General features: G+C 37.4%; 3 protein-coding genes and 1 long non-coding RNA gene across 15 annotated transcripts; all 4 read right to left on the bottom strand.

Moving 5' to 3' along the window:
• Positions 1–11: 11 nt before the first annotated feature.
• Positions 12–2,003, bottom strand: LOC149040612 (uncharacterized). Of its 2 annotated transcripts, none has more exons than XR_016179735.1 (5): positions 1,866–2,003; positions 1,594–1,692; positions 1,304–1,361; positions 480–588; positions 12–130 (listed from the first exon to the last, which is right to left on the bottom strand). It is a non-coding gene; the product is annotated as an uncharacterized LOC149040612 (long non-coding RNA). The 2 variants fall into 2 exon arrangements; XR_016179736.1 differs by having other exon boundaries at positions 489–588.
• A 1,102-nt stretch (positions 2,004–3,105) lies between these two features.
• Positions 3,106–10,784, bottom strand: LOC113679656 (uncharacterized). 6 transcript variants are annotated; one of them, XM_027196617.2, is made up of 9 exons: positions 10,714–10,784; positions 6,891–6,958; positions 6,323–6,385; positions 5,971–6,013; positions 5,510–5,812; positions 4,519–4,767; positions 3,946–4,110; positions 3,572–3,677; positions 3,106–3,233 (listed from the first exon to the last, which is right to left on the bottom strand). In XM_027196617.2, exons 2-8 carry the CDS (start codon positions 6,894–6,896, stop codon positions 3,595–3,597), a joined length of 912 nt encoding a protein of 303 aa, XP_027052418.2. In that variant the 5' UTR covers positions 6,897–6,958; positions 10,714–10,784; the 3' UTR covers positions 3,106–3,233; positions 3,572–3,594. The 6 variants fall into 6 exon arrangements, with proteins under 6 accessions (XP_027052418.2, XP_089038433.1, XP_089038431.1 ...); XM_089182307.1 differs by having other exon boundaries at positions 3,581–3,677; XM_089182305.1 differs by lacking the exon at positions 10,714–10,784 and adding an exon at positions 7,566–7,887.
• Positions 10,785–11,826: 1,042 nt separating this feature from the next.
• LOC113679640 (uncharacterized) lies at positions 11,827–17,501 on the bottom strand. Of its 5 annotated transcripts, none has more exons than XM_089182310.1 (3): positions 17,334–17,501; positions 13,852–14,238; positions 11,827–13,399 (listed from the first exon to the last, which is right to left on the bottom strand). In XM_089182310.1, the coding sequence occupies exons 1-3, from the start codon at positions 17,404–17,406 to the stop codon at positions 13,065–13,067; spliced, it is 795 nt and encodes a 264-aa protein (XP_089038436.1). In that variant the 5' UTR covers positions 17,407–17,501; the 3' UTR covers positions 11,827–13,064. The 5 variants fall into 5 exon arrangements, with proteins under 5 accessions (XP_089038436.1, XP_089038435.1, XP_089038437.1 ...); XM_089182309.1 differs by lacking the exon at positions 17,334–17,501 and adding an exon at positions 15,559–15,756; XM_089182311.1 differs by lacking the exon at positions 17,334–17,501 and adding an exon at positions 15,559–15,756 and having other exon boundaries at positions 13,852–14,217.
• A 1,673-nt stretch (positions 17,502–19,174) lies between these two features.
• LOC113679686 (uncharacterized) lies at positions 19,175–22,297 on the bottom strand. 2 transcript variants are annotated; one of them, XM_027196652.2, is made up of 3 exons: positions 22,021–22,297; positions 20,555–20,596; positions 19,175–19,486 (listed from the first exon to the last, which is right to left on the bottom strand). In XM_027196652.2, the coding sequence occupies exons 1-3, from the start codon at positions 22,106–22,108 to the stop codon at positions 19,260–19,262; spliced, it is 357 nt and encodes a 118-aa protein (XP_027052453.2). In that variant the 5' UTR covers positions 22,109–22,297; the 3' UTR covers positions 19,175–19,259. The 2 variants fall into 2 exon arrangements, with proteins under 2 accessions (XP_027052453.2, XP_089038451.1); XM_089182325.1 differs by having other exon boundaries at positions 20,555–20,602; positions 22,021–22,241.

The following is a 22,297-nucleotide window of genomic DNA, read 5'->3' as shown; positions in this document are numbered from 1 at the left end:
AAACCAATTCCTTGCGTTTTAACGTTTTTAATTTTTTCTGGTTGTAATTTCTATAAAAGAACATGACATTTGCAGAATACAACAGAAGAGAAGTTATCATCAGACAGTAATTTCACTGGATCATCTACAGCTGAAAATAAGTTACAGAAAAGTTGGTTAAGTTCTGTGCAGCTGGTTTTTAAAGATCGATGAATTGAACAAAGATTGACGCTTATCAATTCAGAAGGAATATATGCCTTGGGTTTTTCCTTTTTTTTTTACAAAGTGCAGCACTAAAGAGAGTCACGGAAAAGCAAAACGAGATCATATTGGAAAAAATTGTAGTCTGAGAAAAATTAAAAATGAAATACTGAAATATGTCGAAAGGAAGGAACTTAAATGCTCAGAGAAGCTGAAAGAAGACGATCAACGGGAAAAAAACTAGACAAGAACAACGACGTATTCCTGACTACGAACTAAGCAACGGTTTATGAGTTTACCATCTTTACTTCTTGATTTCACTTCAGAAGGGAAATGCAAATGGGAAGGATGGTTCTGTTCTATCCTTCGTTGGTTCGATTGTGAACACCGGCGGAGGAGCTTCTGGTTCTGATTAATAAAAGAAAGAAATATTTTGATCAACGAAAAACAAAACAGCTTAATGCGTCATTGTTCATTTTACCAACAAATGAAAATGATCAGTGGTGATATACGCTTTACGGATTCTGGAAAAATACTACCTGGAGAACTGGACATCAAAGATGAAAGCACATTCACCAACCATGTTGTTTGGCTCTTTAGTTTGGAGATCATCTGGTATTGGATCAACTGATAATTCCCTAATTGATATTTTTGGTTATTCTCATCACTTTTCCACTGGGTATCATACCGATATTGTGAGGAGAAATTCTGTCTCGGTCACTCGTGGGAATTAAAGGGTTAAAAAATTCAATTCCACAAAATTCAACGGCTAAAACTTTTTCGAAACCGCGACAGATTTTCGATCTGTTTCATGCACGATTTTTTTCTTCTTTAACCTTTGTTGTCCCTGGTCACAATATTCGTCCTCTTTATTTAACAATTTTATGGCAGATATCGTCATTGTGACACTCATAATTCCAATTCAATTTTTAAACCCTGTAATTTTAAAATTACGAGAGAATAGTAGTTAGGCTGCGCTGGACATATTTTTCGTCCATAATAACACATAATCATGTTGCCGTTTCCTGAGCTTTACGATTCAGTGTGTTTTTTAAGTAGGATAATTTATGGACAAGAGACTTAAAGGTGAACTTTACAAGTTCTTAGGACGTTTTATTCTTGCCTCGTGCATATCGTGCTTGTACCATGGAGGACTCATGGTTCTCTGGATCTGAATTATCCTGAAAATAAGAAAACAAATCACCGCTTTAAAGTGAGGAAGGGAGCCAGTTTGTCACCAGGAAAATATCCCACTCTGACGTAAGCCGAGACTGTGTTGTCTTGGAGAATAGAGAGGATATGATTTAATACAGTCACTGTTTGATGAGCAGCGAAAGGCGAATTCGTTTAGGACACAACGCTTATTCGACGTCGGTTTTCACGTTATGAGAGATCATCATAGCTGTATATTACCCGAATGGAGTCACGTTCCATATTGCGGTTTATCATCTGATGGACACTGATGGACACAGCGCATGCCTCAAAGAGTAAAAGACACACCAAAAAAAGCATCTGTGGAAAAGAAAAAGTGTAAAAATCTTCATGGGCTGTTTATTTAAACAAAATTTAGCCACTGTTTAACGAAACTGTGTCGGTCTCTCACGGTCTTATCTGTATATTAATTTTTGTGAAGAGTGTTAAGAGTGGATAAACATCTATTGCATTCGACGAAGGAGAACGCGTACTTATCGTGTCGTTTTTATGGAAATCACTCTCGAGGGTTTTATGGACCAGTCCCAAGGGGATCGATCGGGATACCATACGATTTCAGGTATTGGGTACCATTTTGGACCGGCTGGCTGGTTATGTGGCACAAATAGCCTCGATCTCATGTGCAAATGTTTTCTTGACCGCCTTGAGCTGAAAACACACAGATCAGCACAATCAGTACGATTAAAAAAAAAAAAACCTTTTGCTAGAGATCGAATGCACTTTAATAATCTTTGATTATTACTAGTTTAATTAAATTAACCTTCTCATAGAGAAAGCCCAAGGCCCACTGAAAAGATTGATGTTTTGAATCTAATAAAATAAACAAGAACGCGCTTTTTTTTCTATCTACGCTTTGCAAACAGGTAACGATAGATTGTGATAGCGTTGATGTCGCCTGCTCTGGCGGTGTGGTCAAAGTTTGTGTTGATTTTCAGTTCTTTGTTTGTCGATAGGGGATCCCACGTAGATAATAACCAGAGTGAAATATAACAAATTTGCAAAATTGAATCGACTTGTATCAGAGGTGATAAATCATCATTGAAATTAAATCCATAAGAAATGAAAATCATTCATGCATTGTTTCTTGGACATTTAAGTACCAGCGGTATCTCGGCCATAAAATTAATTATTGATATTATTCATTCGTGAGTAATTAATCCCTCGAGGTAAACAATCACCCATAATTTCCCCTCATATAATTGCAAATTAGAGTCATCTTTCACTTTCTTGGCCACAGGATTGAATTTTAGTTAACACGCGCGCACTAATTTATATCGCCTCCCAGATAGAGGAACTCTGTGCGGATAAAGGCCACTTTACAGAGGCGATTAAAACCCTCAACAAACTTTTCACAATTTCACCGCCTCCACATCAAGGTTTCTTGTTAAATCGGCTTTAGACTTGCAGATTTCAAGCCACGTCGCTCTATTTAAAACGAGTGGCTTTTTTTCTTTTTCTCTTTGTATGTTCGTAAAAGGCGCCGCATGGCCATCACAAGAGAGAATCTTGACAAATTTGCAATAATGATTTAGCCTGAATAATTAGCGCGAGAAGTATGTTTTAGAAAATAGCAACTATGAACAGACGATTAATATTTCTACGATTTCAAGGCTCGCTTACATCTAATTGCAATAACGCTATCAAAGAACACTGATGCAAAAAGCATGTGGAGCTCACCAGATAAAATAACAGTCAATAAATTAAACCAATTCCTTGCTTTTTAACATTTTTAATATTTCTGGTTGTAATTTCTATAAAACAACATGACATTTGCAGAATACAACAGCTAACGAAGGATGAGAAGTCACCATAAGACTGTAAATTTCATAGATCATCTGCAACTGAAAATAAGTTACAGAAAAGTTAGTTAAGTTCTGTGCTGCTGGTTTTCAAAGACCAATGAATTGAACAGAGATTGACGCTTATCAATTCAGAAGGAATATATACTTTTTTTTTTTCAAAGTGCAGCACTAAAGAGAGTCACGGAAGATTAAAACAAAACGAGATCTTATTGGAAAAAATTGTAGTCTGACAAAAATTAAAAATGAAATACTGATAGAGGTCGAAAAGAAAGAACTGAAATGCATGCTCACTGGAAGCTGAAAGAAGACGATCAACAGGAAAAAAACTAGATAAGAACAACGACGTATTCCTTATTACGAACTAAGCAACGGTTTACCATCTTTACTTCTTGATTTCACTTCAGAAAGGAAATGGGAAGGGTGGTTCTGGTCTATCCTCCGTTGGTTTGATTGTAAACACTGGCGGAGGAGTTGTTTGTGGTTCTGATTAAGAAAAGAAAGAAACATTATGATCAACGAAAAATAAAACAGCTTGATGCGTCATCGTTCATTTTACCAACAGATATATCGCCGTTTTTCCTTCTTTGTTGTCCCTGGTCACAATTTTCTTTCTCTTTATTTAAAAGTTTTATGGTAAATATCGTCAATATGACACTCATAATTCCAGTTTAATTTTTAATCCGTGACAAAAGGAAAAAAGGATCATCGTTATCATGTGCAGTCTTATGATGAAAAAAGAATTCGTAAATACCGCAATATGGGCAGCACTCTCCGACGGGGATAACCGGATCTTTGCAACTTACAGCTTGGCAAGCAGGTTTGACAACGCGGCACGTTGCGGAAACTTGCCCGTGGCATTCGCAAAATAAACATACGTCATCTTCGTAACTCAACCAAGATCGCCTGCCGTCGCACTCTGAAACCACCAAATTAAAGACAAATCAAAATTGTTTATTCAGGACAGGATCAAATTACTGATTTTAACCTATATCTTTCAGTAATACATTTGTATTGAGTCTTATCTAAATCGAGTGAGAATTTAAAAGTTTACAATTTTTGAACTTCAAGTTTTCGGGTAATGCAGGGGTGATTTTTATCGGGAATTTCGTTCTAATCCTCTCTAGCAGCGCATTAAAAAGCGGATTGACTCATTGCAGTTTTGGTTCCCAGGAGATGTAGTTCTCTACAGTGACTACTGTCTCCTCCAGGCCTTACTATCTCGGAGTTCGGATTTTATCATCATATTCCTTATTATAATCATTGTTAATATTACCATTATAATAGTCGGAGTTTTTCATTGAAAATGTATTTGAAGTATACTTACTCTTCCTTAAAGGTTCTGATTTGCATTTCGGACAACACTCCCCACTTTCTGATGGATAAACAATTTCTTTACAGCCCATCAACCCAGTGTCACATTTGATGTGCATACAGTCAGTCAGGTTTCCTTTAATACACTCACACAATTCACAATAGTCGTTAAACACGTCGCCTGTCTTGTGATATATTGGGGCTTCTTCTCCGTCATTGAATACTTTGTCGCCGTATCTGCACTTCCCGTCAGCTACGATCCCTAAAAAGACATTACGGAACATAGATGTGGTTAAGGAAAGACGTGTCTTCGTATGGTCTCGGGCGTGGGTCTAAGGAAAAATTCTGAGTCCCCAGAAGTATTCTACCGATGCTACACCACAGAGCAACAGAAGACTCTGTGAGGTAAGAATTTACAGGTTCAAATATGACAGGCGATATGCGTGCATATTTAGTGAAGATCAGCCATGTAGAACTAGGCCACAATTTCGAGTATTGAGAGGCTAGGGACAGTCAAGGCATTGAAAGGGATTTGTGGTTGTCTCAGAAGAGAATTTCGGGAGACTGTCTGTAACTTAATAACTTTAAGTGTGAATGAAAATCCTAAAGCCGTAGACTATGACCCTTCCTTTAGCTACCCTCAAACTCTTTTAGGTTTTAGCGATGATACATTTTCAAAGACTTAGGTAAAAAAAAACAGGTTAGGCAAAACCGAGTGGCAGAAGTTCACTCAGACACAGTATTTGCCGCAGCCCAGTTAAGGAAACAGAAAAAACACGGATGCAAATGAAGGTTATCTTGGCAGGATATAGAGAAAGTGAGGGATCATGTTGAGGTTTATTAAAGGCAGTTCTTTTCATAGAAGCGAAAATGGGAGCGCTTAGCCCACTTATGGTGGGACAATCGATTTGCGTGCAGGTTGGGTACCTGACTCTTTAAAAATTTTAATTTTAGCGAATATTAAAAGTTTGAGAAACGCAAATTGCTTTATAATTTTCCTCTACCTGGATTCACGCTTTTTTTGTAGATGAAGATTGTCTTCTTCGATCCTGCTCCACCGGGACATTTGCTTTCTTGATCCATTTTGAAATCATTTGGGTCCCATTTTTCTTCGTTTCCATTTAAACACGAAATGTCTTTCTTTATCCTCTGGATTCCAATGATGGCATAATCCTGGCCTTCACTGCACTGATCAATGGGTCTCTCTGCTCCGGCTTTAATCTTCTTGAATGACTTCTTGCCGAATACTTTCGCCTTTTTCAGTTTCCCAGAACTGTAGCAACCCACTGGTTCATAATTTGAAGGACCTTGAATTTCGTTAAAAAAAAAAAAGGGCGAGTTAAGACTGCACAAAAGGTGCTAGTTAGTAGACGAAATATAGGGAACGCCTGAGGTTCTCTTGAAAGAACGCAACAACAAATTCTAATGTCGAGGTGCGAAGAACATTAGAAACTGATAATTGTACCTGCTCTTTTGTACCGACGTAAGTCGTTTAAGTCCCTCGATCCCTGAAAACAAGAAAATGTCAGTTCACTTTTTGATTGGCGAATTTCTAATTTGGAAATACAAAAAAGATTACGGAGTAAAGAAAACAGAGATAGTGAGCGCGGCCAGAATGACAAGTCCACAAAGGATTGTGGGTTTGAACCGGATGCACCATAGAAATTGTCGGGAATGAAGACGAAGAAAGATCTAAGAGAATTAAGGACTTGTGCTTGATCGGCTAAAATTTCTATCGATGAGCACTGCGATTAAAAGCTGCCTGAATTCTGACTAGTTGTGCGTTTTGACAATGAAAAAAAAACTATTTTACAAACCTTAACAGAATTGCCATTCACTACGAATGCTGTCATTAAGACAACGCTGGCAAGTAAAATCACCTGTAAATAAAAAAAAAAAAGGTCAAGGTACGTCACAGCCTGTTACTTAACATTTTTAAAACTTCGATACGTTAACTTTAATCGACAATGAAAAACTAAGGGTCATAGCTTTTGAGTTAAACACATGACGCAAAAATTGAAGCATTTCTACAAAAATCATCAATAGTGTTTAACCTGTCTTTTTTTTAAAAGAACAAAAATGATCCCAACTTGTCAGGTAATAACTGTGCTGTAATAACTGTGTTTCCATGAAATTTTTGATGAAAAATACGAAAAGTTGAGGTAGAATCGACCCCTCATTACCTGTTACCTATTGTAATGAAATAAGGCATAACACCGAGATGATATCGATCAAAACAGGTGTGCATGCGTGGCTCCTTTAATCAGTAATGAAATCTTGCTCTGGTGGCAAAAATCAAAAAAGGTAACCTACTAACAAAATATTTTCCTAGCTTTTTAACTTGGTGATTGGCAGTTTAAAAAGCGAAATGAAGTTCCTGCTTACGTTCATCACTTTTCTTGGTTGTTGGAGAAGTTCTGCTTCGTCTCTTTTTGCTAATCTCAGAACGAAACCTAGGATTGTGGAAGAAAATTGAGATTTCCAGGGCATATGTTAATTCACTGACAAGCAACATACAATACTACCGGAAAAAAACATTTTGAGTGCTATGCCTTTGTTCCTCGGACGCTTTTCGACATCTTCTCTTTTTTTTCTCTTTTTTGCTTTTGATCTACGTTACTTTCATTGGTAAAGAAGTTTTTCGTGCAATACCTCAATTTGATTTCCTCATTGCTATGTTTGGCAGTTAAAACTAATCAAATATTGTCAGGTGAATCGCCGATTTACGATTTACAAACGTGCTCCGACAATAATTTCACCCCCATGTGTTTAAAAGTGTCATTAAACCGGCAGAGAATCTTGTTGTTTGAATTCCTCGCCTTATTTTGATTCTTTTTTCGTTCCGCTTTATAATTGCATTTCGTCAAACACCTTCCTTTACTTCTCAGCGAACAGATAAGGCTATCAAAATAAGCAATTAGCACAGCAAAAAATCGTTATTGTTAACCACCAAAATCCATTTACAAACCTCGTAAAATGTGATTTTGTGGCTATAGGTAAACTAACGATTAGAGTAAAACAACGGACACTTGTGAGATACCATTTTTAGCTTTACTTTACCTTCGTTTACAGCTGCTTTCACACAGATTAGGAACCGGAAATCTAGAGACCCTTTCAAATTAGATATTTAATCCTTATGAGGCAGAAAATTCTTCCCGAGAGCGTAAAGAGTCTTAGAGACTCTATGGAAACGAAAAGACGGTATACAAGGTCGAAAATCCATTTAGTCTTCAATTAGTGAAAATCGTTCTTCTATGCTGAAATTCGAGCAAGATTTACCTTCATGGAACTTCATTAAATACTATAAAAGTCTTTTTTGAAAATCTTAAGAGACGCATCACAAATTGATCACATATCTTGAAAAGAAAAACTAGATAATATTAGTCGCTGCTTTAAACTCATAAAAGAAAAGTGCCAAATTATTTACACTTTAATCAAAACGAAATATAAAGCTTTAATCCCACTTTTAACCAAATTATGATATTGTTATGAAACTGGCACTTTAGAAGAAGACTTGACGTATTCCTGTCTTAATAATCCCATTTAACAATGAGTCAAATTAAATTTTGTGTGTTTGGTCGCTGGATGGCCGTCATGAACAAATTTATACATAGTAAACTTAAGTTTTTCATTGAATTAACACTGACTGAAGTTTCCAAAGCGAAAAAGGTTGAACTCTTTTCCTGCCTTTTTGTAGTCAATCTACTAAGTTTTATTTTTCTATTTATTTTTAAATCGATCATATATCCCTTTTTCTAAAGGTAGATATTGTCATAGAATAAAGAAATGTAAGTTTCTATACGGTCATTACCAGAGATTAATTTGAAGTAGACCTGCGCTATACTGATCTCGAATTTCGAGTTGATAAGCTAAAGAGGAAAACAGAAACGAGTTTCTTTCTCAACTTCGTGTCCAGGAGGAGCATTTCATGGGGAATAGCGAGGTGATCGCTGAATGCAGGTTCCAAAGAATAGGGGTATCATAAAAGAACGATGAAAAACGCCATTTTATGCCTAATTGACCCCTCATGTACAAAATATCGCTCAAAAATACTGTTAACATTGATTTCGGGAGTTAAACATGGATTAGATTTTACTTTAAAGATTATCCCCAATTTTATTTGAGTGGTTCCACTATAGTTGATTGTTCAATACAGGTCCTGAACGATACAATCAGGCCGTCGGGACTCAGTAAGGGGTGAGCACGACGTACCGCTTACTAGAGTTGAAAATTACAGTACTACGGGGGAAAAAATTCGGAAATTTGAAAACCGAACGCTTAGACGGAGTGACCGCTAAATACATCTTCGACTGTATTACCAACCGCAGTCTTTCTCACGGTGAACATGATCATTCCAGCCCAAATCAACCGACGCTCGGAACGTCAGATCTGAAACTCTTTACGGTGGCCAATTTACGTTATCACTGAACTCAGTAGATAATTCTAAATTACCTTGTGAGATCAATCGACAGTTTGCATGGGTAATAGAAATATGCAACTGCATGATTTCAAATGGCCTTATATTAAAACATCGATCAAACAGACAAAAGGTTGGAACAAAACAAAAACACTGACAAAAATAATTAAGTGAGAAGAAACGATCTTTCAGTGGATTGGTTGGAACAAGGAAGAACATTTGTGCGATAAAATATCACCTATTAGGTATTTTTATGGACTGAAATGGTTCAAATCTACGTGCAATCAACTGAATCTTTTTTCCTTTTTTCCACATCTTTCATATTTTGAAGAGGACCGTGAGAATTGTCTTCTTGTCTCTTCTTCTTCGTCACTACCAACTAGTACGAAATAATAACACCAGCAACTTAAACGAGAGACTTCAACAGGTTACTTCATCTAACTTTTCAGTAACTTACTTAAGGTGTGTAACTGTACAATATGGCTTAAAAGAATACCTTAATATCGGGTCTGAGTCGGAAATTATAATGTAACCATTTGCTGAGGTTTAATTTTATCTATGGTTACCAATTTCGCATTTTCTTTACGTACGACAAGGTAAAAAATTCGAACGAAGAAAAATTAAATTCGAACCTAGGACTCAAATTGATCGAAGGGTTAATAGACTGACTATGGCTGAGTAGCAAAAGATTTTAAACAATTAAAAATCTCATGTGAGAAGTTATTTTAAACTCATATGGCTCTTGTGTTTATTCCACGTATGACAGTAATCCATGCATGTGTTGACTAACCGAGTGCTTAGAGTGCTTCGACATCATGTTGCGTGATAATTAATAGCCACTGAATGAATTAACGCTACTGGCAACAGTCTATTCCCAACTACTTGGTGGGTAAGTTGCTGATCACAAGAAAGTTTATTGTAGCATGTTATAAGATATAAGCTGCTTTCATATCCCTTCTTTTTCCATTACCCCTCTCCATCGTTTCTTTTTCTCATTTTTGTTTTCTTCTTCTTGGCATATTCAGCACCCGGACCGAGAACTTGAGTTTTCCATTTACCAATATCTAACTGCTAATCGGAGTGGATGAAAGATTCTTAATGTTCAGATGCAGCTTTCATTTTATATGTTTAATATAACTCCTTAGTTACTGGACAAAATAAAAAATTTGCGCATGAAAACATGATCAGAAAATGTTTGAAAAAAAACCCTTGCTACACGAATGTAGATGCTAGTTTATCCCGAAGGAAGAAAAAATAAAAGCACCATCGTGCTTTACCCAAAGTTTTCGTCTTTATATCAAAGATCTTAAAGTTAATTCCACATTCTTACTAAGGAATAGTCCAGTACATTAAGACCTTGATTCGGGCTTGCACCGAAGATATATACTATTTAGAGTTAAAGGGTTAAGTTATGAGTTTAAGATGAAAGAGAATTTAGTTTTGTCATTTTATACTGTAATCTATTAAGCAGAAGTATGCAGGTTCTAGTTGCTTTCCTTAATTTTCAAAGAGAAGTTGGTATCCCAAATGGATTTCTACAAAAAATTCCATAAACACCTTGATTTAGGTGTGCTTTAAAATTGTATATAGAAAGTTTTTTTAAACAAGCCAGTAAAACTAAGAGTTCATGCAGCTGTGTTATGAAAAGACAATTCAGCGTCTAATGAGCAGAAGCCTGCAGGTTCAAGCACTTCTCGTTATTTTTCAAAGAGTGCTTTGTTCTTCGTGAGGATTTCTACCAAAAACTGTCATTAACCTGATTTTTTTAATTCTGTAGGCCATAATCCTTACCTGAATGTTTGCTTTGTTCCGCTTCGTCCTATATGAAAATGTGATGTCCTTTTTTTCGCTTTTAAAGAAAACATTTGAACATCGTATTTATAACAGGCTATCATTGTTTCTCTCTTGATTGGATTATTCTTAACAACCGAAGGAATATCTGTCAAAACAAGAAGCGCTTATTTACAAACTACAATAGATAATTAATTGCTAGCTCACAATATTATTTCCAAGTAGGTAGAATATACATCTTTTGTCGATCCAATAAGGTGTTAGAAAGTGATAAATTCGTCTAGGTCTTGATACACGTAATACTTACTAGCCGTAGTTTTGAGAGAATCAGCTCGGATGTGCTTTGCCAGATCTTATTCTCAGAACAGAGAGAGATTCAATATGACATAATCAATATTAGCCGGACTCGGCAATTTTTCTCAAAAACATCTTGGTCATGTCCTTATGGTAATTTCTCATTGTACTCATATCACATAATAGGAAAATTATAAATTACCACGTCGTGAAACATCCCGTGCCAAACAAAACCCAAGTTAATGTAAATTGCTTTATTTTCGACGGCTTTTAGCTCTTGGTTATGAATTTGTTGGAACTGTTTTGTCTCACTCGAGTGAATAACAAAGCCATCATTTGTTATTGATAAGAAGTTTTGTTTAACCCGCATCTGTGGCTTGAAATTTCTGTTAGAACATGACTGAAATTTTTTCTCGAAAAAAATAAGAAAAGCCGGGAACAACTTGCAGGCTAGTAAAAGTTCTTATCGGTTGGGTAAACATTGAAATTTTATCAGTTGGAAATATTTCAAAATATTCTGATAGATATGCTCGGGCGAATATACGCACAAAAGACACGAGGAGGATGTTTTTCTAAACTTTCCTTTGAGGGCCAAAAACTGGCATTTATTAAGACTCTTAATAGCCCTTGTTTGTTACGTCTGTCTTTTATGGCAAGGGCAGACAATTAAAATGCAGTCTGAATGTCATGTACTGGTTCATGAAAAGTGTCTGAGTTTTCAGTCCAAAATTTTTTTTCGAAGCGTTATTTGTCAAGAAAAAAATTGCTCTTTTGAAATCAATTTTGAACGAGATGGGAGATATCAAGTACAATTAAAACTTGCCGAAATCTCTTTAATTAGTAAAAGGATGTTCGATCATATCAAAGTGTCCGCTTCCAAATTGAAAGATATTGTACTGAAAACAAAGATAGATACGAGAGCGAGTTGAGCAAAGCTAAAATTGCTCAGATCTAAATTCTATATAGAAGTCGGACATTCACGCAGGCATTAAGATTTTCCTCTTTTTTTTCTGGGAGAGTCTGATAAAAACTTTCTCAGCAAAGAGAATTTCGAGGACATATCACCAATTAGCACTATTACAGCAGTAATGAAAAAAGACGATAGAAAAAAAAAAACTCACTGCAATAGAATTTACGCGTGTTAAGTTAACAAATCCTCACCTCAGCCTTATGATCAAATTAAATTGTGAAACCAATAGTTACTTGGACAGAAGGTTGCGACCATTCTAATTTATTTTTCCATTCGTGGTCTTAACTAAACTTCTCTCTACCTTTATCCAACTTGTACAAGTTTGTTTGTTTTGGAGAGCATTAACAATCAACGGCACCCTTCCACACCACGAGGATCAAGATTTCAAAAAACCCAACTGTATTTCTACGGTCCAAGCTAATGTGGTCTTATTGTCCACCGAAAATAATTTTGAAAACACCGGCCATGCGTCCTCTTATGTAGAATGAACTTGCTGACTTTGGAAATTTTGGTTGGAGGTTATGATAACAGAGAAAAAAAAGGAAAAGAAAAACCTGTTGTGCGCATGCTCGAGTATGCAGACAAGATTTGGGTCGATGATAACACGTGCAACGACAGCGTGTAGTGGAAATGCAGCTTCTGCTATTATAAATTGTAGTTGGAATCATATATGCCTTTTCGCGTAACTTCAAATTTTTACGAAGAACACTGAAAGTTGTACTAAAGTGGAGCGAGGCTTTTCTTCGTTTCAGGTGATTGGTAAAGCAAGATTCAAATATATACGTATTTTATAAATCACATTCAAAGAGAATTCTCGAAGAGCTGGGCTATTCTTTGAACTAATTAATAGCGTCCAATGTAATAACTTCAGGGATTCTATTTCAATGGCGGTGAAAAAAATTAGCTAGCGTCAGCTTCTGCTGCATACTACTTCTTTGAGGAACCTAGCTACTCTTGCAAATCATGGCTCGCCATCCAACTGTTACCAAGAATGAAAAAAAGGATGTTACGAGACTGTTAGTTTATAAATCTACAAGAATTTTTAGAGGAATGCGGCTTGAAAGTTTACTAATAAATTGTCCAACATTTAAAACTTCGTATCTTCCGAAAACTGAACAGGAACTTCCTGTGATTCAGGGACAGTTTCATTCGCTGGATTCTCAGAGTCTTCAGCAAATGCCTGGTGAGTTATGCCAACTTCCGGTTCACTGATGTTCCCCAACCTTGTTGCCGCTGATCCACACAGCGCTGACGCGTCCATCTCGAACTCAGTTCCTTTTGCTGCTTTCATTTTTTCCCGGCGGGATATCCAGTGGAAGGTGACCGCGATAAGTACTAGGACGGTGATATAAGCAACAACTAACCCGATTAATAATTTCTTTTCAGACCGACTCGGGGCTTCAGTGGTCTTCCCACCTGTGTCTAGAGTTAAGAAAAAAAAATAGTTGTTTGGAGAAGAAATTTGTCATGAGAACGCAAAGTTTTTCTTGGATTTCAGTTAGGTTCGCTTTTTGAGAAACGCTGAAAGGGGAACTACCATGAACTTATATTATTGACTGAGTGAGAGGCCTAAACGGGAGAATATTTGGCTCGACGTCATGAATACAGACCGAGCGCAAAAAAGATTTTACATTAAAAGCTTTTCCTGAGTGAGTTACTTGATGCATCGCAACTTGTAAACAAAAATCGTTCGTTAGCACTTTCCAACAAATAATTTATCTCTCTTTATGCCATGGTAAAATGAGAAACGATGATAACATACGCAGAAATAAGGAAATCTTTTTTAGTAAACACGGAAGTGTCCCCACTGCCTTAATACTGAGAACTTCAAAGTCAGAGTAAATGTGTTTAATGTCACATGTTAACACATTTACCTTTCTCTTGGGCAGTTGATGGGCCGCCTGTAGGAGACAAAGCTGTAGTTATGGGTGACGCTGGAAAGGCCGATAGGAAGGATTGATATGAAGACCGAGGTGTAAGTGTAAGTGACGTTGGAGGGGCTGATTGGAAGGATGGAGCTGAAGACCAAGCTGTAGGTGTAGGTGACGCTGGTGGGGCTGATGGGAAGGATTGAGCTGAAAACCAAGCTGTAGGTGTAGGTGACGCTGGTGGGGCTGATGGGAAGGATTGAGCTGAAAACCAAGCTGTAGGTGTAGGTGACGCTGGTGGGGCTGATGGGAAGGATTTAGATGAAGACAAAGGTGTAGGCGAAGGTGACGCTTGATGGGCTGTAGTCGAAACTGTTGATGATGGACAAGGCGCTGTTTAAAAAGGAGGAATATGGAATATAAATATGATAATGAAAAATGACTAAAACATCAACGTTGCCTTTCTTGAAAGTATTTAGAGTGTTATATTCTTACAATATCACTCAATGTTTGGAGTGACCCGTCGGAAGATGCACAAAGAATTTAAGAGCGGCACTGGCTTCGGTATTCGGGATCTTGAGTCTCAAATGAAAAAAAAAAACAATTCTGTTTTGCTATGAAGAGATCCGTGATCCCTGGGTAAATATTACTGGGAGCAGGGATGGGGCAGTGATGAGAGTGCTCGCCTCCCACCGCTGGGGCCTGGGTTCGATTCCCGGAGTTGGCGTCACATGTGGTTTGAGTTTCTTGAAGGTTCTCGCTCTGGCTCCGAGTCTCCGAGGGTTTTCCTCCAGGTCCTCAGGTTTTCGTCCCTCCACTAAAAACCTCATTCCAAATTCGAACCGGAAACGGTGGACAAGAAGAGCATGTCCATTTATAAATTACAAACAGAAAAAACTGAAAAAAGATATTTATTGGAAAGAAATGTATAGGAAACTCCCGAGGTGGAGGAAACATGTCAATGTCAAGTTAAACTAAAAAAAAACCCAAGTATCTTAGGTTTTTTGAAAGAGCACTTGATGTAACTCATGTAGAAACTGTTTACACTTTTCAGAGTGATAGGAAGCGAAAGTGATGGCTAAAAAATATGAATCCTCTTACAACAGTTAACACTGATGGAAGTTAATCACAATATTAAGTGATTGATAGCCCCGGAAACTAATAATGTTTAGCTGATTTACTCGAAACACAAAAATAGACTGTAAAGATGTGCTAGAAGATAATGGTCTTGACGCAAGGATCATCACCCAAAATTTATTATTTAGGGTATAGTGTATGTATCCCAAATAACCTTAAAAATCAAAACGGGACAAAGTTTCCGGGTCCTTACGAAAATTCTGTCAAAAACGTAGAAAAGAAAATCCGGCCATCGATCAGTCTATCAGTTGGGCAGTCTGGCAAGACTCCACATTATAAATTCAAGCTTAGCTAACTATATGAACCCTATAATGGCCTGCTACTCAGCAATTAACGCGATTTCCGTCTCGATCGAAAATTAAAATCGGTTAAACGTTTTACTTCAGTGAAGGAAATTTAAGCGGTCGTTTGTGTAGGCGCGGAAACTTTCATCAATCAACAAAAAAACTGAATCCGTACGTGCATGTGTGACGTTTTTGCTTTCAACACTGAGGTTTTTTTTATCAAGAAACTACAAATTTAGCAAAATCCCTCAGATAGGGTTGTACAAATCAGTTTGAGATTATTTTATCTTACCTGATGAGCTAGAAGCAGGGGTCGGAATGGCCAAAAATAAAACGTAACCGAGGAAGAGAAAAAGGTACATATAATTCTGAGACATTTTATGCTTGAGAGATGAGTCTTCGGATCAAACACCGATGGGCTGTACGTGAAGAGTTGCACCGTCAGTCTGATTCAACCGACCGATAATCATCGACCCTGAACCCAGTGATCTGTTTATCACCGCTGATGCAAATCTACCACTGAGGAGAGGGGACCTTGGGTAAGGAAATCGTCTTCCAGCAGCTGGTTTCGTTACATTTCCGGTTTTCTACGGTTCGAATTCGCTACTTGTTCGCTCCACCGAACATCGTGTTTGTTACATCAGTAAATCCAGTTTGCTATTTCATTTTTTAAATCACAATAACGATACAGCGAAAACGTCGATTCGATACTTACCCAAAAATTTACGTATTGAATTAAATTGAACTTTTGCTTTCTGAAAAGCGATATTAGCAACAGACTTGCAGTTAAGTTTCTCCCTCAGTCAAGCGCGTCTCGACGTGACCTTCACGATCGTATAAAGCCAGTTCGAAAATCGTTGAAGCTTTGGAAACAAAACCCCAAGAGTGAGCTAACATATCCCCCCTCCCTGTTGTGCAACAAGTGGAATAGATGGACGCACCCCCCCCCCCCTCACACACACCTGTTTACGCTTTTTTCTTAAGATTCTAAGCGTACGGTTTTGTCCTTATGCTTTTTCCTTTTTTAAATCAATTATTTCTCTGGTCTGGACCTTCCAATCCCTATTATCTGCTCACTGATTTTTTCTAAAATGACAGATCTTCGACCCCCTTCGTCCTGCAGAAATCCAATACCATGGATCACTGCGACTCATCGATCGAGTTTCCACCAGAGTCCAGCTGGCAAACAAATCAATTTCCGGTATTAGACTAAAATCCCATTTATCATCAAAAATCAAATTTTGAAATTCTTAGAATCAGTAGGTGCTATTTAACCCTAACGGCCTAACTCAGCTTCTTTTTAAGAAATTTCAGCGATCTTAGTAACTGTTAGCAATCAAATGAAAAAGTACTCTCATTATGATATAAAGCGGAAACAACACAATGTCGTAAGTAGCAAGCGAGGTCAGGTTCGTGATTGAGCACGTTGCTGCGGTTTAATGATTATTTCTGTTCGCAGCGGTTGAAGCTCGGTGTTGATATTGACCGACAGATTTGACGAAGATGAACGCGTTACTGCGGTTTAATAATCATTTCTGTTCGCGGCGGTTGAAGCGCGGTGTTGATATTGATCAACAGATTTGACAAAGATGGACGCGTTACTGCGGTTTAATAATTATTTCTGTTCGCAGCGGTTGAAGCGCGGTGTTGATATTGACTAACAGATTTGACAAGGATGAACTGCTTTGGGTAGGAATTATGAACAAAATTTTCTGTGGCAGGTTATGATGTTGTGGCATACTGAAATTGAAAATGAATTGAAGTACATGAAATAACTATCTCAAGAGCAACTGTTTCCATAGCTGTTGGAGGGTATGTTGCTACGTTTGTCAAAATGTTGGATATCAAAAATATCTGCAGCATTCCAGTAAGAAAAGAGAAATGAAAAACAGTAACCTAAGGAAAAACTTAAGCTACTACATCAAGAACATGACTCAAGATCGATCCGATACCCCATGCAGTTGTTAAGAACTCGTAACCATGATGGTAAACTCAACATTCCTTCTGGATATAGGGCACCATCCATACTTCATTTGGAGCTCTCCGAGTTAAACTAATTTTTCTTACCTTTAACAACAAAATTGGAATTTCCAATCAAGAGAGAAATGAATAGAAGCGTCAAACAGTGTCCTGAGGTCATCTTAAAACGTATATTTCAAATTCCACCGGTTCACCGTCAGACGTCAGTAAGCCGGGTGGGCTTCAATGGTGAGCCATTTTGTTTCCTTTTGATATGACGCTGAAACCTCAGAAGAGAGGAGATTGGAACGAGACACACTGCGTCTCGACCCAGCCAGTTCCCGTACGAACCACAATCTGCGAATCGCTTTCCCTCTATGCTCGATTGTAAGAGACACAATACGACCAAAAAGTATTCCAATCGACCGTCAACCAGTTTTTTTTCTTTTTATTTTATGTCATATCCGATCCAATAATATCCATTGTTGGGCAATTTTCAAATGAGTGCCGAAAAAGGCCGGAAAAGATGAGTGCGGAATCATACTAACTTACCGGTCCTTACTGCGCTTTGTGATTGATTACAATGGCAATATCGATCACGTTTTTCAAATGCATTTGCTCCTAACTGTGAATTTTGCGTATCCCCGGAATCATAAAAAGTTGAATGCGTTTTGAGGTTGCAGGGAGCCGCCATTTTTAATCTTGCCTAGCTAGCTAACTCCGTGATTACTCGAGTCGAATGAAACAAAGTCTCGCACTACTTTCTTTATCTCTTTGAGATCTGATTGAAGATTTGGCGCCACAAGAAAAGGCGTCCTTGACTCATTTCTAGCGATAACTTGAGCTGCAGGTTTTTGTAAACCGTGGGTCTTGCGTGCGCAGACAGCTTTCCGAATCGATTAAAATGACATCGTCTAAAATCGAGTTTTCAGCACCTTTGAAGGAAGTTTTCGAACGCGTAGTTTCCTCTTTATAATCGCAAGTAGCGTTAAGAATTAAATATATTTTTTGTTCAGTTTCGGGACATTACTTCCTTATAAAAATTTCTTAATTTCGCTAACACGCAGTGAAGTCGACGCACTATTCCACAGTCTTGAAGGTGCCACAGATAAGTCTTTTGCAAATGTTAAAAACTCTACAACCCAAAAAACTACTAATAAAACGGAGATCGTTTCCTCCGATGTCGAGCCGGGTTTGAAATAATTGCCCACAAAGTACATTTACGGAAGATCTAGGACATTTCCACTCCTTGAAAATCTCGTCTAACATGCAAACTGTAAAAGATAGAAATGATTTCGAGAGAAATTAACCTCAATGATCAGCGCTTCATCCACACTACGTAGATTAAGAATCTATTTCTACGGCTACGTCCACCAGTCAGGCTACTTAATTCGTCCAAACAGTCTACCAAAAACAAAGTACAACTTATTCACATAATTTGAAAACAATGGCTTTGTGTCTTCGTTTGTTATAAGAAAACGCTGACCGCTCTTTTATTTTTTTGCCGTGATAGAAAAAAAAAATAAAATTGGTTTACGCATGCCCGAGGATGCAGTCAACTGTAGTAGCTGGAGATGATCTTCCTGTTCAATTTTCTGCTGTGGACTGAAAAATATCATCCATTTTCTAATGTGGACGAAGGATTTTGTAGCTTTTTACTAATAAAAACGCCGCGTTTAAGATTATCCAGGTAATGTAAATGGGCATCATAGCATCGATGTTTTCAAGAAATACTCTTCTAATCAAAATGAGTAAGAGAGAGACGCATTTAAGTTGGCCGACTGTTCCTTAGCCGTGGAGCTGCTATGGATAAGACTCTACAACAATCTTGCTGATTCTAAAACCCCTTTTTCTGATCAATTTTCTTACTCGACGTTACTCGATCGATGATATAAAGCGAGTCAGCTATTCTAAGATACTAGGGCCCGCATAGCAAACTACTACGGTGGTACTGAAGTAGAATGGTGTTAAGTAGATAAATCTACAAGAATTTACAATGTAAATGAAGTTTATGTATTTTTTTTTGTCCTCAACTTAAAACTTTGTGTTGTTATTAAAGAGAACTGTAACATTCTCTGGACTCTCGGAGTCTTCAGCAACTGCTTGGTGAGTTATGCCAACTTCCAGCGGTGACTTGTTCATCTGTAACTCATCTCCATTTGTCGTATCCTTTTTCGTTTGGCGTGACAACCAGTAAAGCATGGCTGCAACTACTGCCAAGGTGACGAAATAGGCGATAACAAACCCGCTTAAACGCCAAGCTGAGAAAGAAAAAGTATGTCTTAGTTTCTAGTTCAAAACGAAATTAAAAAAAAAGCAGCGCAATACTATTGATATTCAATAATAATATGATAATTGGGGAAAATGTCCCCTAACAAACTTAAGCTTTACTCCCTTCCAGGGCATGAGAAATTTATATCCGTAACAAATAAAAGGCGACCATGAATAATTTTCGAGTGATCTAAGACTTATATCGATTTATATCGATTTGTACGTCAGGTGTACTTGAATCTCATACTTTTGAGTAAGCGCAAAAAACGTTTTTCTACCGACAAGACTCTGCTGATCTGCTAATCATTTGTTTCGATAGGTGGAAGGCTTGCAGCAATGTCGGAATGGGGCCGGGAGTCCTCACGTCGATTGTCGGTTAGAATTTCATCACTTTGTGGGTAGTCGGTTAAATTTTTGTATTTCTAATGGTAGTCAGTAAATCTGAATAATGATTCAAAATGCAAGTTAATTATTCATATACGTTGTGGGCGGACGTTGTTCTCAGAATGAGCCCGCGCTCCTTCACTGCCATTAAAAAGTTTGAAAAATTATTAAATTTGAGCTGTCTACCTCTTAAGCAGAATGCTCTTCTTTCTGAATACATAAACATCGATAATTTTGAACCATGTCCTTTGTCGCTTAATATTTTCCTGTCGCTAATTGGTAATTATTTTTGCGTTCTGTCAGTAGTCAGTTATTGCTAGTCGGTTTATTTTGTTCAGACCCTCTTACAGATTATGCTTTTATACTTACTCTTCGATGAAAATATACGGAAAATATGTCTGTGTTAAAGTGTTAAGTCTTTTACAAGTAGTGCGTGAGTCAATGAATCTAGCCTGTACCAGGCATTCAGAGTGCAAAACGGAGCGGAACAGAAATTGTGTGATAGTAGCGGAGGATTGAAAAAAAAGCGCGAGGGAGTTTTTTGGCCAGGTGCGCGGGTAGATGTGGGTAGCATTGCCCCAGTTGGATCATCTGAAATTTGTTGAAATTTTCAAAAAAAATTAACTCTTTATTCTCATACTAGTTAGTTTAGACATGTTTGATTACACGCTTACCTCTCTCTGGCGCAGAAAGTGTTGACTCTCTTGAGGAATTTTCTGTTTGATAAGCGAAAGAGGAAATGTAAATTTAGAGATCAAGGTTATGGATAACAGCTCTATACCCCTGACTTCCATTATAACATTCAGAAACGTAAATTCCTGCAATATCACTTAATATATAAAACGTATTAAATTAAATTGTATAAAACACGAAGTACTAGTCAGACCTTTTACCTGAATGAAGGGTTGTGTAGTTAGAAGTTATAATTATAAATTTCGAACCTGATTTGTCTAAGAATCGACATTACAATTTTGTATTGCAATTAATGTTTTGTAGCATCACCCTCATGAGGACAATGCAGGTAGTGGATGTTATGAGCGACCAAATATTTTCACTCGCGAGGAACAGGTCCAAAGGAATCGAGTGGCCAAATACTCTATCTATTATTGATAAATATCGATTTTCTCTGATGATTTTTTAAGCTTTCCGATGCAGTATTGAATTTAAGTAACGTTCACACGGATTCTTTTTCATTTGTTTAATTGGAGACGTATAACTTTAAACATGACTGTGTGAAAACTGAACGCCTGTAAATTTCCGATCTTACCCTCTCTTTTAAAAAGTTCAAAACAATCTAAGAGACCATGATGGAAACTGAAACAGGACGCACTAAAATTAATTGCGGAAATCTCGCAAGATCAGATAAGTATTTATGAGAACAGGAATGAACTGTAACAGAATAATGAACGAAGATTATTCCTAAAACGAATTTAACATGTTAGTGCCTAACCATTGCAGAGGAGGAAAATCATATCGAGTTAAAATAAAAGTAAGAATCGAAGTTCTCTCGAACAATAGAGCACTTGCTATAATCAATGCAGAAACTGTTTACACTGACAAGTAGCGGAACCTAATTTCAAGAATGTGATCAATTTTGCATAATATATTAGCCTGTAAGGATTTTTTAAATTACTGTTATAAGTCAAAACACAAAAGATGGAAAATATTTTTAAAGATAGCAGACTTAAAAACTTAACTCGAGGATCAGGGCAAACACATACTATTAGGTGTGAGTGTATATATCCCAAATAACTTTGTAGTATCGAAATCTCAACGAAGTTTCCGGGTCAGTATGCAGATTGAAAATACAACGAGAAATGAAGAAACAACCACTTGGTTGTTTCTATGAATTATCCAGTCTATCAAGCCTCCAAGTTAAGATTTCAAGCTTGGATACATTTATGAAGCTTAGAGTGGTCAGCTACTTTGCAATTTAGGAAATTTCCGCACGTATCTTACGTGAAGTAAAAAATTACACGGTCTGTGAAAGAGCGGAAATTCTCAACAATAAGTGTGGGAAAGGGGGACATTTTTTAACTTTTCCGAGTTCTACACTTAGAGACTAGAAATGTAAGAAAACCCTAATCCAGGATTAGGATTATTTAACTTAGTAATTTAATAGGAGATTATTTTATCTTACCTGTTGGGGCAGAGGAATCAGCGGTCTGAAAGTTCATAAATAGAACGTTACAAAGGCACAGACCTAAACACAGAAAATTCTGAGACATTTTATACCCGAGAAAGTTTCCTTCAGATCGAGAGCTGATGAATTCCACCTTAATAGTAACAGTGTAAGTCTGCTTCTAATGTCTAATATTAAAATGACAAGTACCGAAATCTTAAAGGTCACGTTATCATCAACGGTGCATATCTGCTTCGAGGGGGAGGAGGAGGACCCCAGGTAAGGAAATTGGCAA

This window comes from Pocillopora damicornis, chromosome 9 (assembly GCF_964200805.1).
Source record: "Pocillopora damicornis chromosome 9, jaPocDami1.2, whole genome shotgun sequence".
Classification (NCBI taxonomy): Eukaryota; Metazoa; Cnidaria; class Anthozoa; order Scleractinia; family Pocilloporidae; genus Pocillopora; species Pocillopora damicornis.
This window is presented reverse-complemented; position numbering and strand designations above follow the sequence as displayed.